The 15,204-nt window shown below is 47.8% G+C and overlaps 1 protein-coding gene across 2 annotated transcripts; it reads right to left on the bottom strand.

Moving 5' to 3' along the window:
• Positions 1–2,034: 2,034 nt before the first annotated feature.
• On the bottom strand, positions 2,035–14,502 carry LOC134396405 (zinc finger and SCAN domain-containing protein 2-like). Of its 2 annotated transcripts, none has more exons than XM_063122894.1 (4): positions 14,441–14,502; positions 11,666–12,173; positions 10,666–10,783; positions 2,035–6,544 (listed from the first exon to the last, which is right to left on the bottom strand). In XM_063122894.1, exons 2-4 carry the CDS (start codon positions 12,110–12,112, stop codon positions 5,679–5,681), a joined length of 1,431 nt encoding a protein of 476 aa, XP_062978964.1. In that variant the 5' UTR covers positions 12,113–12,173; positions 14,441–14,502; the 3' UTR covers positions 2,035–5,678. The 2 variants fall into 2 exon arrangements, with proteins under 2 accessions (XP_062978964.1, XP_062978963.1); XM_063122893.1 differs by having other exon boundaries at positions 14,370–14,495.
• Between the last annotated feature and the right edge of the window lie 702 nt (positions 14,503–15,204).

Here is a 15,204-nt window from a genome sequence, read left to right as displayed (position 1 = left end):
ATTTTGTCTACCACTACAAAATTCTGAATGGGAAGCAATATAATGGGGTCAGTCTAAATTCCGCCTAGACATCAGGAAAAACTTCCTGTTAGAGCAGTACGACAATGGAACCAGTTACCTAGGGAGGTGGTGGGCTCTTCTCCCACACTGGAGGCCTTCAAGAGGCAGCTGGACAACCGTCTGTCAGGGATGCTTTAGGGTGGATTCCTGCATTGAGCAGAGGGTTGGAGTCGATGGCCTTAAGAGGCCCTTTCCAACTCTACTATTCTATGATTTTAACTCCAGGGTACTCTTAAAACTCAGGGTATCTGAGTGAAAGAGATGGAGAATTCCCCCACCCAACGCCCACACAATTATAATTCCTAAATACATCCTGGACAAAACTAGTGTTACCCTTTGCAATATGTCCCCCTCTCCCGCGCTCCAGGGAAATATCTAGAGTTCAATCTCTTTTTGACCCTGAAGGGCTACAGGAGGAAGGGAGGTGCTGGGGAGAAAAAAGGAGACTGGGATGGTGAAGAAAGGCCTGCAGGAAATAGAGGAGTGATAGAGAGACAGAAAAGATGGGAGGCTGAGAAAAGACCAGGAAAAAGCAGCAGCGGTCCCTACAGTGACCATATGAAAAGGAGGACAGGGCTCCTGTATCAGACCGAGGGTTCATCTAGTCTGTTCACAGTGGCCAACCAGCTGTCAACCAGGGACCAACAGGGAGGACATCTTACAGCAGCACCCTCCCACCCATGTTCCCTAGCAACTGGTGCACACTGGCTTTAGCGTTTGAATAACTCCCACCAGCTGGGGTTGCATGAAACAATAAACCCTGAATGGGGGTTGCATATTTGTAATGGTGGCCGGCACGCACCCCAGATGCTCAGGGGTTAATTAACCCATGAGGGGCTGTTGTATTGTGCGAACCAGGTCAATGCATAGCGTATTACGGGATCCTGTGCACATTTATTCAGACACAAGTCTCCCAATATGTTAGGGTGACCCATGGAAAGGAGGACAGGGCTCCTGTATCTTTAACAGTTGGATAGAAAAGGGAATTTCAGGCGGTGTCATTTTTATATATGCAGCACCTGGTGAAATTCCCTCTTCCTCACAAAGGTTATTTGAAAGACCGTATTCTCCCTTATGAGCCTGCCCGTGCTTTGAGATCTTCTGGAGAAGCCCTTCTTTCAGTCCCACCATCTTCACAGGCGCACTTGGTGGGAACATGGGTGAGGGCCTTCTCGGTGGCTGCTCCAGTGCTCTGGAACTCTCTTCCGAGGGAAGCTAGACTGGCTCCCTCCTTGATGGGCTTTTGGAAGCAGGCAAAAACTTGTTTGTTCCAGCAGGCCTTTGGAGAATAATCTGGCCCTCCATCTATGTTAATGACTTATAATTTTGTTGTGTATTTAAAATGTTGCCCCCTCCATGTATGTTTTAAACTTTGTAAGTCCACCATGAGGCCCAGGATACTACTACTACTACTAATACCGTTAAAGCTGCAGGAGCCCTGTCCTCTTTTGTACCTGGTCACTCTAGTATAGCACCTGCAGCTTTAACAGTTGTGATGAAGAGGCAGTTTCACCAGGTGCTGCATCCATACAAATGACACCTACTGAAATTCCCTTTTCTTTGCAACAAAGATACAGGAGCCCTGTCCTCCTTTCCACATGGTCATCCTACACTATGTTCGATACAGCTTATTGTAACGTGTGCCCCTCAGATTCCAGCCAAGAATCCAGGGGTCTTCACGGACAGAGAGACAAAAATAATAATATGGGAGATGAGAGGCTAAACAGAAAGAATGAAACCAAGCCAGGAAGATGGGCAAGCCGGACCCCCAACCCCATTCCATGAAATACAATAGCTAGTACATTCTATTCCGGTATTTTAATGCACACACACAAAGTTTGCAAATCCTGCTAAATAAAAAAGTAGAGCATTTGCATTTGACTGAAAGAAAGACACTCTTTACATGTTTAGAGGCACTCAAAGAGATTTAATATTCTTTACACCAATTGTTATTTATCGATTATTTACCTTTATTTGCAGCCTATCAATCTAGTCCTCTAGGTATCATAAAATTAAATCAAAAACATAAAACAAAGTAATATACCATAGATTGATACAACTCCAGAAGAGAGAGACATGTGGAGAGCTACAGCCCTAGGGTTAAAAATATATATCAGAAGAAGTCAAAACAGAGACCAACATTCATATCAAACTTAAAAATAATAAATCTAAACTTTCACAAACGGTTACAGATTTTTAAAAAGAGTAAGTTAAAAAATAAAATCTGGATGGACAAAAAGATATTTCCCTGGTGACAAAAAGATGTTTTAGTAGGTGCAAGGCAGGCGTCTTTAGGGATACTGTTCAAAATTGGGAAGCCACCAGTGAAAAGGCCATGTGTTTCATTGCCATGCTCCCTGCTTCAATTGGAGGAGGAACTCAGACAAGGAACTCCGTTGATGATCTTAAGGCATGGGTATGTACATACACCTTTCTGGCACCAGGCAAAGATCTTTCTGTTCACCCAGGCTTTTTAACGCCATTCTTAAGATATGGAGTTTCCAAGCTGTGCAGTGCTTTATAGGTAAACCCCAGCACTTTTTGAATTGGGCTCCCAAATGAATCCAAAACCAGCAAAGGGAAGGACTGGTGCAATATTTATTTTTTTACTATTGCATTTATATCCCACCTTTTTTCCTCCAAGGAACCCAAGGTGGCATACATAACCCTCCTCGTCTCCATTTTATCCTCACAACAACAACCCTTCAAGGTAAGAACATAAGAAGAGCCATGCTGGATCAGACCAAGGGTCCATCTAGTCCAGCACTCTGTTCACACAGTGGCCAACCAGCCATCAGCCAGGGATGAACAAGCAGGACACGGTGCAACAGCCCATGTTCCTCAGCAACTGGTGCACACAGACTTACTGCCTCGAATACTGGAGGTAGCACACGTCCATCAGGGTGTTGATAGCCTTTGCCTCCAGGAATGTATCCAACCCCCTTTGAAAGCAATCCAAATGGGTGGCCATCACTACATCTTGTGTTAGAGAGTTCCATAATTTAACTATGCGCTGTGTGAAGAGGTAGGTTGGGCTGAGAGTCTGTGACTGGCCCAAAGTCACCCAATGAGCTTCCATGGCTGAGTGGGGACTAGAACCCGCATCTCCTGACTCCCAGTCCGACACCGTAGCCACTCCAGCACACATGAACAGAGAAAAGCAGTTCCTCTCTGAGCTCTGGGAGCCTTTTTCAGTGCCCAATTTAAAGAGAAAAAGAAAACAGAGAAACACCAGAATGGGAGCGGGGAAAACAGATTCAAAAGTAAGAGGGGGCAGGATTTGAAAAGGGTGGCATAAGCTAGAGGTTCCGTGACCCTTACTTTAGGGTTAGGGCATTCAAGTTCATTTTCATGGAGAGGTACTGATTCAGCACTCACGCGGCCACACCAGAAGGGGATGAAAAGGAGAACGAGCTACGCGTCGCCCGCATACAGACGACAAGGCACAGTAAGTCCCTAGAAAAGCTCACTCAGTGGTTCAACGTAGATGTAAAACAGCATGGGGGATAGAACGGAACCCCGTTAGACCCTGAACCAGCAGCTTTGTTAGGACTGGGTTCATGGGGAATGGGCCCCGAAACTATTTCCCATGGCCCTGAGTCTATTCCCTATGTGACCACTGCTGCAAATGGAAGATATTTTTTTCAGTTTAATTGCCATGTAGGGGGCAATTTTCATGGGGAATTGCAGCTGGGGAGGGAAGGGTTAATACCCCCATCCCTGTGCACCCTGAAAATCCCTTCACCCAGCAATTAAGTTTAGAAAAAGACCATTAATGCTAATAGGAAGCTCCCTAGCAACATCCCTTCCTCGAACCATACTAAATGCATCTGCGTTGAGCAGAAATCCCTCAGATGCACCCTGCTGGCTGGGGAAAGTTGGGAGTTGTGGGACTTTCTTTCCTGTCTAAGCATGCATAGGATTACACCCTTAGTCATCTTTTCACCCCACAATGAAGTGACCTAAATTCCTTATGGATTATCTCTTCCAATGGTGGTGGAGTTGAATTGAGTTGCTAAGAGTCATGGTTCATTCACCAAAGATGCCCAAGCACATTATTCTAAGAACATCAGAAGAGCCCTGCTGGATCAGACTGAGGGTCTATCTAGTCCAGTGGTTCTCAACCTTCCTAATACCGCGACCCTTTAATACAGTTCCTCATGTTGTGGTGACCCCCCCAACCATAAAATTATTTTCGTTGCTACTTCATAACTGTAATTTTTCTACTGTTATGAATCGTAATGTAAATATCTGATATGCAGGATGTATTTTCATTGTTACAAATTGAACATAATTAAAGCATAGTGATCACAAAAACAATATGTAATTATATATTGTGAAATATTTATTTCTAATTACAAATAAATGAAATGTCTCGTTTCCTAAGACCATAGGAAATATGTGTTTTCCGATGGTCTTAGGCGACCCCTGTAAAAGGGTCGTTCGACCCCCAAAGGGGTCCCGACCCACAGGTTGAGAACCGCTGATCTAGTCCATCACTCTGTTCACACAGTGCCCAACCAGCCATCGACCAGGGACCAACAAAGTAGGACATGGCGCAACAGCACCCTCCAGCCCATGTTCCCCAGCAACTAGCACACACAGGCTTACTGCCTCTGATACTGGAGGTAGCACATAACCATCAGGGCTAGTAGCCATCGATAGCCTTCTTCTCCTGGAATTTATCCAACCCCCTTTTAAAGCCATCCAAATTGGTGGCCATCACTACATCTCGTGGTACTGAGTTCCATAATTTAACTCTGTGCTGTGTGAAGTCCTTCCTTTCATCTGCCCTGAATCTCCCACCCATCAGCTTTATGAGATGTCCCCTGGTTCTAATATTTTGAGAGAGGGAGAGAAATGTCTCCCTATCCACATTCTCCACACCATGCATAATTTTGCACACCTCTATCATGTCTCCTCTTAGCCTCCTTTTTTCCAAGCTAAACAATCCCAGCTGTTGCAACCTTCTCTCATAGGAGAGATGCTCCAGACCCTATTCATGACCTTAGTATGATGAGTAAGCTGATGGTCTCAACCGAACTTTTGCTCAGCAGATTCACTCATCCACAATATAACTTGGGGATTTGCAGATCTCTGAGCATTTATACTGTCAGCTCCAATTGTGGATTCTGTGTTTGGGCTCAAGGTGCAAGTAATAGTATTCTGCACAGTCTATTTATTCATACACTTCCTCTAAACATGAAGGTCCCCCTCCCTCCTTTCTACAGTTCTCTTTCTTCTGCTAGGATTCACCCATGTATGGACTATTTGAAGTGATGTGACCCTTGGATCTGATGGGATTTCTACACTTGGAAGAATTAGTTTGGTTTCAGAAGGATCTTTAGTCAGGGATGAGTTCTCATGGAAGATCTCTCCACAATTCAAGCATGGTTTCCCTCTACGGACAGTCTTTTATTGTTTTAAGGCTTTCTCTATAACTCATGCTGAACTCTAGTGTATCCTGAGTAAACCCTTAAAAAGTACTAAAGTTCTCTTTCTACCTGAAGCTCTTTCCACACATCATGATTTTATATATTTCCCCCCCTGTGTGAATTCATTGACAAAAAATAAAGGAGTTACCCAACAAAAATCTCTTTCTAGTCTAAATGTTTACATCATTTCCCCCCGGTGTGAATTCTTTGATGTGAAATAAGGGAGTGTCTCCAAAAATAGCTCTTTCCACACTCTGAGCATTTGAACGGTTTTTCCCCTGTGTGGATTCTTTGGTGTTCCATAAGGTGCGAGGTCCGATTGAAGCTTTTTCCACACTCCAAGCATTTAAATGGTTTCTCCCCTGTGTGGATTCTTTCGTGCGTCATAAGTTGTGAGTTCTGAGTGAAGCTCTTTCCACACTCCGAGCATTTAAATGGTTTCTCTCCTGTGTGGATTCTTTGGTGTGACATAAGATGTAAGTGCCGACTAAAGCTCTTTCCACACTCCGAGCATTTAAATGATTTCTTCACTGTCTGAGTGACTTGATGAGGAGTGAGGCGTATCTTCTGCGGGAGTCTTTTTTCACACTCTAAGCATTTAAATGCCTTCTCCCGAGTGTGAATACACTGATGTAAAGTAACCGACTCGTCCCAACGTATGCTCTTCCCACATTCCAGACTATTAAATGGTTTCTCCACTTGGTGAATTCTTTGATGAGAAGGAAGATTTTCCCTAATGATGGTCTTTCCACATTTACAGCATTTGAAAGATTTCTCCCCTGTGTGAGTTCCCCTGTTGAAATTAAGGCATGAGATGCAATTGAAGCTATTCCCACACAGAAGGCACTTACACCTTTCTTTTCCTTTATGTATTATTTCCTGGACTGTGGTTTCACGGGTGTCATTACCCTGAGAACCAGAGGTTTCATCTTGCCTCTTCTCCTTTGCTTCAGTTCTTGTCCTCTGCTCTTCCACCAGTTTATATCTGGTTGTTTCCAACAACACCCTGAGTGGTTCTCCTTCATTCTCGTTGTCACACCAATCACCTCCTGGGAAGAGAAGGAACAACTAGTAGTAATAATAATAATAATAATAATAATAATAATAATAATAATAATAATAATAATTAAAAAAAAAATTAGAAAAATCCCTTTTCTATGTCCTTGTTAAAAATACAGGAGCCCAGTCCTCCTTTCCATATGGTCACCCTACTGTTGTAGAAACACCTTACGAAGATATAATTATTATTATTTCTTACCTGCCTCTCCGGTTGGATCAAGGCGGGGAACAACAGCAACCATAAAATACTGATTAAAAACATAGCATACACTGTTAAAAACATCCTAAAAGTATCCTAAAATTCCACTGGATAGGCCTGCCGGAAGAGATCAGTCTTGACAGCTTTCTTGAATAGCCTCCTCCGGCAGGCTATTCCACAGTCTGGGAGCAGCAGAAGAGAAGGTCCTTTGGGTAACAGTTGTTAATCTACTCTTTGCTGACTGGAGTACATTCTTCCCAGAGGACCTGTGTGTGCGGGGCGGATTGTACGGGACGAGGCGATCCCGCAGGTGGCCCGGACCCAAACCATGTAGGGCTTTAAAGGTGATAACCAACACTTTATACTTTGCCCGGAAACTAATTGGCAGCCAGTGAAGAGATTTTTAAAACTGGTGCAAGTGCGAAAAAAACATACTTTTTTTAATGTTCACTGTTTTTAACTTTTGTAAACCGCCCAGAGAGCTTTGGCTATGGGACAGTATATAAATTTAATAAATAAATAAATTGTAAACTCTTTATGTGGTCTTGCTACCTTTCAGGAATTTAGCTAATTTGGACCCTTATAGTGCTCTGTAGTCATGATGGATGCCATTTTTAATTTTTAAATATTTTTTTCACCTCTAAAAGTGGGAGGGGAGCAGTCTGTCAGCGGAAATCGGGGGTCCTGACGTTGTCCAACCTCAGACTAACGGAATCACACCTTCAAGACAACAGTTAAAGAATAATTATTGTTCATATATTTTAAGCCCTGTTTCCCTCTTGAGCTCTTACTTCACCGGCTGCCAATTAGATTCCGAGCGAAGTATAAAGTGTTGGTTATTACCAACCTGGTTATTACCTGCGGGATCGCCTTCTCCCATATAATCCGCCCCGCACACTCAGGTCCTTTGGGAAGAACTTCCTTCAGCCAGCCAAAACTAGGCTGACAGGTATTACCCAGAGGACCTTTTCTTTTGCTGCTCCCAGTTTGTGGAATGGCTTGCCAGGAGAGATTCGTCAACTTAACAGTCTTCCAGAATTTAAGAAAGCCATAAATTGCTACCAACTGTCTCTGCAGAGGCCACCAGTGAGGGAGGAAGCAGCAGCCGGGCACCTCTCCACCGTGCCTGGGTCCAGCTCCAGCTGAGAGCCCCCTCCCTCCTGCTACCAACTGTCTGTGCAGAGGCCACCAGTGAGGGAGGAAGCAGCAGCCGGGCACCTCTCCACCGTGCCTGGGTCCAGCTCCAGCTGAGAGCCCCCTCCCTCCTGCTACCAACTGTCTGTGCAGAGGCCACCAGTGAGGGAGGAAGCAGCAGCCAGGCACCTCTCCACCGTGCCTGGGTCCAGCTCCAGCTGAGAGCCCCCTCCCTCCTGCTACCAACTGTCTGTGCAGAGGCCACCAGTGAGGGAGGAAGCAGCAGCCAGGCACCTCTCCACTGTGCCTGGGTCCAGCTCCAGCTGAGAGCCCCCTCCCTCCTGCTACCAACTGTCTCTGGAGAGGCCACCAGTGAGGGAGGAAGCAGCAGCCAGGCACCTCTCCACCGTGCCTGGGTCCAGCTCCAGCTGAGAGCCCCCTCCCTCCTGCTGTCAACTGTCACTGCAGAGGCCACCAGTGAGGGAGGAAGCAGCAGCCAGGCACCTCTCCACTGTGCCTGGGTCCAGCTCCAGCTGAGAGCCCCCTCCCTCCTGCTACCAACTGTCTCTGCAGAGGCCACCAGTGAGGGAGGAAGCAGCAGCCAGGCACCTCTCCACCGTGCCTGGGTCCAGCTCCAGCTGAGAGCCCCCTCCCTCCTGCTACCAACTGTCTGTGCAGAGGCCACCAGTGAGGGAGGAAGCAGCAGCCAGGCACCTCTCCACTGTGCCTGGGTCCAGCTCCAGCTGAGAGCCCCCTCCCTCCTGCTACCAACTGTCTCTGGAGAGGCCACCAGTGAGGGAGGAAGCAGCAGCCAGGCACCTCTCCACTGTGCCTGGGTCCAGCTCCAGCTGAGAGCCCCCTCCCTCCTGCTACCAACTGTCTCTGGAGAGGCCACCAGTGAGGGAGGAAGCAGCAGCCAGGCACCTCTCCACCGTGCCTGGGTCCAGCTCCAGCTGAGAGCCCCCTCCCTCCTGCTGTCAACTGTCACTGCAGAGGCCACCAGTGAGGGAGGAAGCAGCAGCCAGGCACCTCTCCACTGTGCCTGGGTCCAGCTCCAGCTGAGAGCCCCCTCCCTCCTGCTACCAACTGTCTGTGCAGAGGCCACCAGTGAGGGAGGAAGCAGCAGCCAGGCACCTCTCCACCGTGCCTGGGTCCAGCTCCAGCTGAGAGCCCCCTCCCTCCTGCTACCAACTGTCTCTGCAGAGGCCACCAGTGAGGGAGGAAGCAGCAGCCAGGCACCTCTCCACTGTGCCTGGGTCCAGCTCCAGCTGAGAGCCCCCTCCCTCCTGCTACCAACTGTCTCTGGAGAGGCCACCAGTGAGGGAGGAAGCAGCAGCCAGGCACCTCTCCACCGTGCCTGGGTCCAGCTCCAGCTGAGAGCCCCCTCCCTCCTGCTACCAACTGTCTCTGCAGAGGCCACCAGTGAGGGAGGAAGCAGCAGCCAGGCACCTCTCCACCGTGCCTGGGTCCAGCTCCAGCTGAGAGCCCCCTCCCTCCTGCTACCAACTGTCTCTGGAGAGGCCACCAGTGAGGGAGGAAGCAGCAGCCAGGCACCTCTCCACCGTGCCTGGGTCCAGCTCCAGCTGAGAGCCCCCTCCCTCCTGCTACCAACTGTCTGTGCAGAGGCCACCAGTGAGGGAGGAAGCAGCAGCCAGGCACCTCTCCACCGTGCCTGGGTCCAGCTCCAGCTGAGAGCCCCCTCCCTCTTGCTACCAACTGTCTGTGCAGAGGCCACCAGTGAGGGAGGAAGCAGCAGCCAGGCACCTCTCCACCGTGCCTGGGTCCAGCTCCAGCTGAGAGCCCCCTCCCTCCTGCTACCAACTGTCTGTGCAGAGGCCACCAGTGAGGGAGGAAGCAGCAGCCAGGCACCTCTCCACCGTGCCTGGGTCCAGCTCCAGCTGAGAGCCCCCTCCCTCCTGCTACCAACTGTCTGTGCAGAGGCCACCAGTGAGGGAGGAAGCAGCAGCCAGGCACCTCTCCACCGTGCCTGGGTCCAGCTCCAGCTGAGAGCCCCCTCCCTCCTGCTACCAACTGTCTGTGCAGAGGCCACCAGTGAGGGAGGAAGCAGCAGCCAGGCACCTCTCCACTGTGCCTGGGTCCAGCTCCAGCTGAGAGCCCCCTCCCTCCTGCTACCAACTGTCTCTGGAGAGGCCACCAGTGAGGGAGGAAGCAGCAGCCAGGCACCTCTCCACCGTGCCTGGGTCCAGCTCCAGCTGAGAGCCCCCTCCCTCCTGCTACCAACTGTCAACTGTAACTGCTGAACTTTGCAACTAAGATTGTAGTGCCTGAGTTTGCTTTCCTTTCCCCCCTCCTCCTCCCTCCCAATCCCCTTTCCTTTTGTGTCATGTCTTTTAGATTGTAAGCCTGTGGGCAGGGACTGTCAAATACTTTTGTAAGCCGCCGTGAGAGCCTTTTTTGGCTGAATGGCGGCATAAAAATGCTTAAATAAATAAATAAATAAATAAAGGCTGATCTCTTCCGGCAGGCCTACCCAGTTGAATTTTAAGATGCCTTTTTCAATGGTGTGCTGCTTTTAACGATGTATTAGTTTTACATGTTTTAATTATATGTATTTTATGGCATTTGCATTTATGTTATACCCCGCCTCGATCTGGAGAGAGAGGCAGGTAACAAATAAATAAATTATTATTATTATTATTATTATTAACCATGAAAGCGGGGAAGGTTTTCCCAGAAAGGCCACACTCCCAAAATTCTCCTCCATGACTTCCCTGTGCAGGGCCCTTTGATGCAGACCCAGCAGGGCCTACTCCTTACCTAGTGAGGTGCCCCCTTTGTCCACCTCCTGGACAATCCACCTGGGCAACGACCTCTGCCTGGCGTGTGATGGAGTCTCCCCTGACTCCATATTCGTGGCCTCATCGGCAAACACGTCCTGCACCAGAAAGAGCAGTGAGGATTATAAAGGCAGATTAGAAACCAAATGGTACAGGAGAAGCACCAGGTGGGGGTTGGTGAATCCGCTTCTTTGATGATTAACTTTTGCGAACTGCCCAGAGAGCTTTGGCTACAGGGCGGTATATAGAATCATAGAATAGTAGAGTTGGAAGGGGCCTACAAGGCCATCGAGTCCAACCCCCTGCTCAATGCAGGAATCCACCCTAAAGCATCCCTGACAGATGGTTGTCCAGCTGCCTCTTGAAGGCCTCTAGTGTGGGAGGGCCCACAACCTCCCTAGTTAACTGATTCCATTGTCGTACTGCTCTAACAGTCAGGAAGTTTTTCCTGATGTCCAGCCAGAATCTTGCTTCCTCTAACTGCAGCCCATTATCCCATGTCCTGCACTCTGGGAGGATCGAGAAGAGATCCTGGCCCTCCTCTGTGTGACAACCTTTTACATTTTTGAAGACTGCTCTCATATCTCCCCCCTCAATCTTCTCTTTTCCAAGCTAAACATGCCCAGTTCTTTCAGTCTCTCTTCATAGGGCTTTGTTTCCAGACCCCTGATCCTCCTGGTTGCCCTTCTCTGAACACGCTCCAGCTTATCTGCATCCTTCTTGAATTGTGGAGCCCAGAACTGGACACAATACTCTAGATGAGGCCTAACCAGGGCCGAATAGAGAGGAACCAGTACCTCACGTGATTTGGAAGCTATACTTCTATTAATGCAGCCCAAAATAGCATTTGCCTTTCTTGCAGCCATATTGCACTGTTGGCTCATAAATAAATGATTTCCCGAAAATTCTGGCCAACTGATAGGGATTTTTCTGGTATCCTTGAAAAAATTCTCTAAACTAGCAGGGTGAAACGCTCTCACCTGCCGCTCTTCCTGCTTTGTGTCCTCTGCCTGACCCAGGAGGAAACTTTCTACCAGGGCCACCGCTTGGAAACTGGTCTCCGGCTCACATTCCCTCACCCAGCTCTCCATCTCCGGGGGCAGGACAGTCAGAAACTGCTCCAGGATCACCAAGTCCATCATCTGAGCCTTGGTGTGTCGCTCCGGCTTTAGCCACTGACGGCAGAGGTCGTGGAGGCGGCTGCAAACCTTCCGGGGGCCTTCAGCTTCCTCATAGCTGAACTGCCGGAAGCTCTGGCGGTGTGCCTCTGGTCTGGGGTTGTCCTCAGCCTGGATCCTCTGCAAAGCTGATTCCCCAAATCCTTCACTGCTCCTATCTGGAATGGTACTAGGGGATTTCCCTAATTCAAGGCCTGCTAAGTTCCGTTCTTCCATCTTTACTTTGCGTACAGAGGCGGCCTCCAACATGGCCGAAGGATCGCTTTCCTCTTTTGCCGCAGACTGGCAAAATTACCACGTAGGCCGAGCCCTGCAAAGCCAAGAACGTATTTTGTGAATGAGCTCTTTGGGGCACTCTTGAGGCAGGACCATATTCTACAGTGAAGTTCCAGCTGGCATCTGGTGGCTTTCTCTGTACAAAAACCGAAGGAGGAGGCGAAATTGGGTGCTCAAAGAAAGAAAGAAAATGTATCGTGCTCTACGCTTTTCGGAGAAGATGCTCAAAAAACAGCGTATACAAGCATCTAAAAAGAAGAAAATATTGTCGTTCTTGCAGTTAAGGAATTTCAAAACTAAAAGCAGCTCCTGAAGGAGGAGACATCTTCTCCAAGGCGCGTAGAGCACAATAAATTTTCTTCCTTTCTTTGAGCACTGGCGTTTGCCTCCTCCTTTGGCGTTAGTTTATGGTGCCTTTCCAATAATAATAATAATAATAATAATAATAATAATAATAATAATAATAATTTTATTTGTTACCTGCCCCTCCCTCTGGATCGAGGTGGGGTACAATGCAAACACCATAAAATACACATAACTGATTAAAACATTTTTATGTTCAGTTCCTTTATTGTTTGTAGGCAATGGCCATTACAGTGTCATATAAACCATTAAAACATTAGTCTAATTGATACAGTTAAACGGTTAAAACAGGTTAAAACATTAAAACTAAACAAGACCTCAGATAGTTGCCTTCATCTTAAATCAGTAGAGTAATACCCTTTATGATATTATCAGCCTTAACTGGGATCAAGGTCTAGGCCCGCCACAAAAGCACTTCTTAGCTTCGATGCTGCTAAAGCGAAGAGCCACCCTACAACTCACTGAGTTATCCGTATCTGCCAACAGCCACCTGATTTTAAAATCCTCCGGGTGTCCTTCTATGAAGTTTTGAAAGTCCTCCCTAGTATTCTTACTGAATATTAAGTCACGAATTTGACGGTTGGATAGACTATATAGAGTTGTGCCCAAGAGAGGTGAATTCTACCAATGCATGCCCAACCATCCCTTTCCTGTAGATCCAAGAAACACATCTTTGCCAGATGTTGATCAGGCATCTGGGAGAGCTTTTTCGCATACAGAATAACAGATTTATGTATGCGAGCTCTCAAAGAGGGGAGGCCTATTTCTGTTCTTAGTAGTGCACCGGGAATATTGTGTACACCGGGGATATTGTGTATCACTGCCAACTTGTTCTGTATTGGTTCCAATTCATTTTTGTAATAAACACCCCAAATTGCTGCTCCATACAAAAGATGCGTTATTATCTTGGCAGCATAGACTTTTACCGCAGGTTCAACTAAGTGATGCCCTTGTATGGTACAACTTTTTAATAGGGCCGAGAAGACGGTTAGTGGAACATGAGATTGCTTTAATGTGGGCATGCCACAGGGTATTCTCCGAAAAGTGAAGGGCCAGATATTTAAAATACATGATTAAAAGCAGCACATTGTTAAAAAGGCATCTTAAAATTCAACTGGGTAGGCCTGCCAGAAGAGATCAGTCTTTATGGCTTTCTTAAATTCTGGAATTTATTTATTTATTTATTGCATTTCTATTCCGCCCAATAGCCGAAGCTCTCTGGGTGGTTCACTTTTCTTTTTCCTAAAGCTTTTAAAACTTGATGTTGCTCGGACTTTAGACTGTTAGTTATACTGTTATACTGTTAGTTTTTCCCTACCCTGTGCCTGTTTACCCTACCCAGTGCCTGTTTGCCTTCTCTTCCCCTCCTTATTGCTTTACTATGATTTTATTAGAATGTAAGCCTATGCGGCAGGGTCTTGCGATTTACTGTTTTACTCTGTACAGCACCATGTACATTGATGGTGCTATATAAATAAATAAATAATAATAATAATAATAATTCACAAAATTCTGGAAGACTGTTAAGTTGATGAATCTCTCCCGGCAAGCCATTCCACAAACCGAGAGCGGCAGAAGAAAAGGTCCTCTGGGTAATGGTTGTCATCCTTGTTTTTGGTGACTGGAGTAAATTCTTCCGGAGTGTGTGGGGCGGATTGTACGGGAGAAGGTGATCCCGCAGGCTTTCCTCCTGGGTCACTTAGACCAGATGTGTTGGACTACAACTCCCAGAATCCCCCAGCATGCACGGGGATGCTGGGAGTTGTAGTCCAACACATCTACAACTCCTAGGTTGGGAGTGTTGAGCTTGCAGCTTGATGTCTTCCCTGCACCCAAATGCACACGGGGCGAGGTGGTGGGGACTCACCGGGTCCTCCTGGGTGGAGGAAAAAGGTCAGTCCTCCCCTGCCCCCCACAGAAGGGGGTCCAGAGACTTACTCCAGGTGGCTCTGCGCTGATGGAGGAACCAGTCCCGGCCTCCTCGCAGCCGCAACTTCTCGCCAAAGACCAAGCACCAGGCAGGATGGGGTGGTGCTTTTGCTCTGGAGGACTCCCTCCCTCCTCCCGTTGACCCAATTTCCTTCTTCTCTAGGAATCCGTCTCCTCTTCCTTTAACCCTTAGAAGGCCGAGCAGCAATTTTTCTCTGCCTGGGAATCCAAACCAGCAATCCCATTTCATAGAATCATAGTGGAGTTGGAAGGGGCCTACAAGGCCATCGAGTCCAACCCCCTGCTCAATGCAGGAATCCACCCTACAGCATCCCTGACAGATGGCTGTCCAGCTGCCTCTAGTGTGGGAGAGCCCACAACCTCCCTAGGTAACTGGTTCCATTGTCAAGCTGCTCTAACTGTCAGGAAGTTTTTCCTGATGTCCAGCTGGAATCTGGCTTCCTTTAACTTGAGCCCACAATTCGAGAAGAGATCGTGGCCCTCCTCTGTGGGACAACTTTTCAAGTACTTGAAGAGTGTTATCATGTCCAAATATCAGAAAAAACTTCCTGACTGTTAGAGCAGGTAAGATGATCAGAGGACACGGAATAACGGGCTCAAGTTACAGGAAGCCAGATTCCAGCTAGACATCAGGAAAAACTTCCTGACTGTTAGAGCAGTACGACAATGGAACCAGTTACCTAGGGAGGTTGTGGGCTCTGCCACACTAGAGGCATTCAAGAGGCAGCTGGACAACCATCTGTCAGGTGTGC

This window comes from Elgaria multicarinata, chromosome 3 (genome assembly GCF_023053635.1).
Source record: "Elgaria multicarinata webbii isolate HBS135686 ecotype San Diego chromosome 3, rElgMul1.1.pri, whole genome shotgun sequence".
Lineage (NCBI taxonomy): Eukaryota > Metazoa > Chordata > Lepidosauria > Squamata > Anguidae > Elgaria > Elgaria multicarinata.
Note: the sequence above shows the minus strand (reverse complement) of the source record. Positions and strands in the feature narration are given on the sequence as shown.

What these genes read in the sequence shown, in the direction of transcription:
- LOC134396405 (XM_063122894.1), bottom strand. Translation starts at nt 12,112, where the DNA reads ATGTTGGAGGCCGCCTCTGTACGCAAAGTAAAGATGGAAGAACGGAAC. An exon ending in CAAAGCAGGAAGAGCGGCAG is followed by an intron (nt 10,784 to 11,665) that starts GTGAGAGCGTTT and finishes TTTCTGGTGCAG; the next exon opens with GACGTGTTTGCCGATGAGGC. An exon ending in CAAAGGGGGCACCTCACTAG is followed by an intron (nt 6,545 to 10,665) that starts GTAAGGAGTAGG and finishes TTCTCTTCCCAG; the next exon opens with GAGGTGATTGGTGTGACAAC.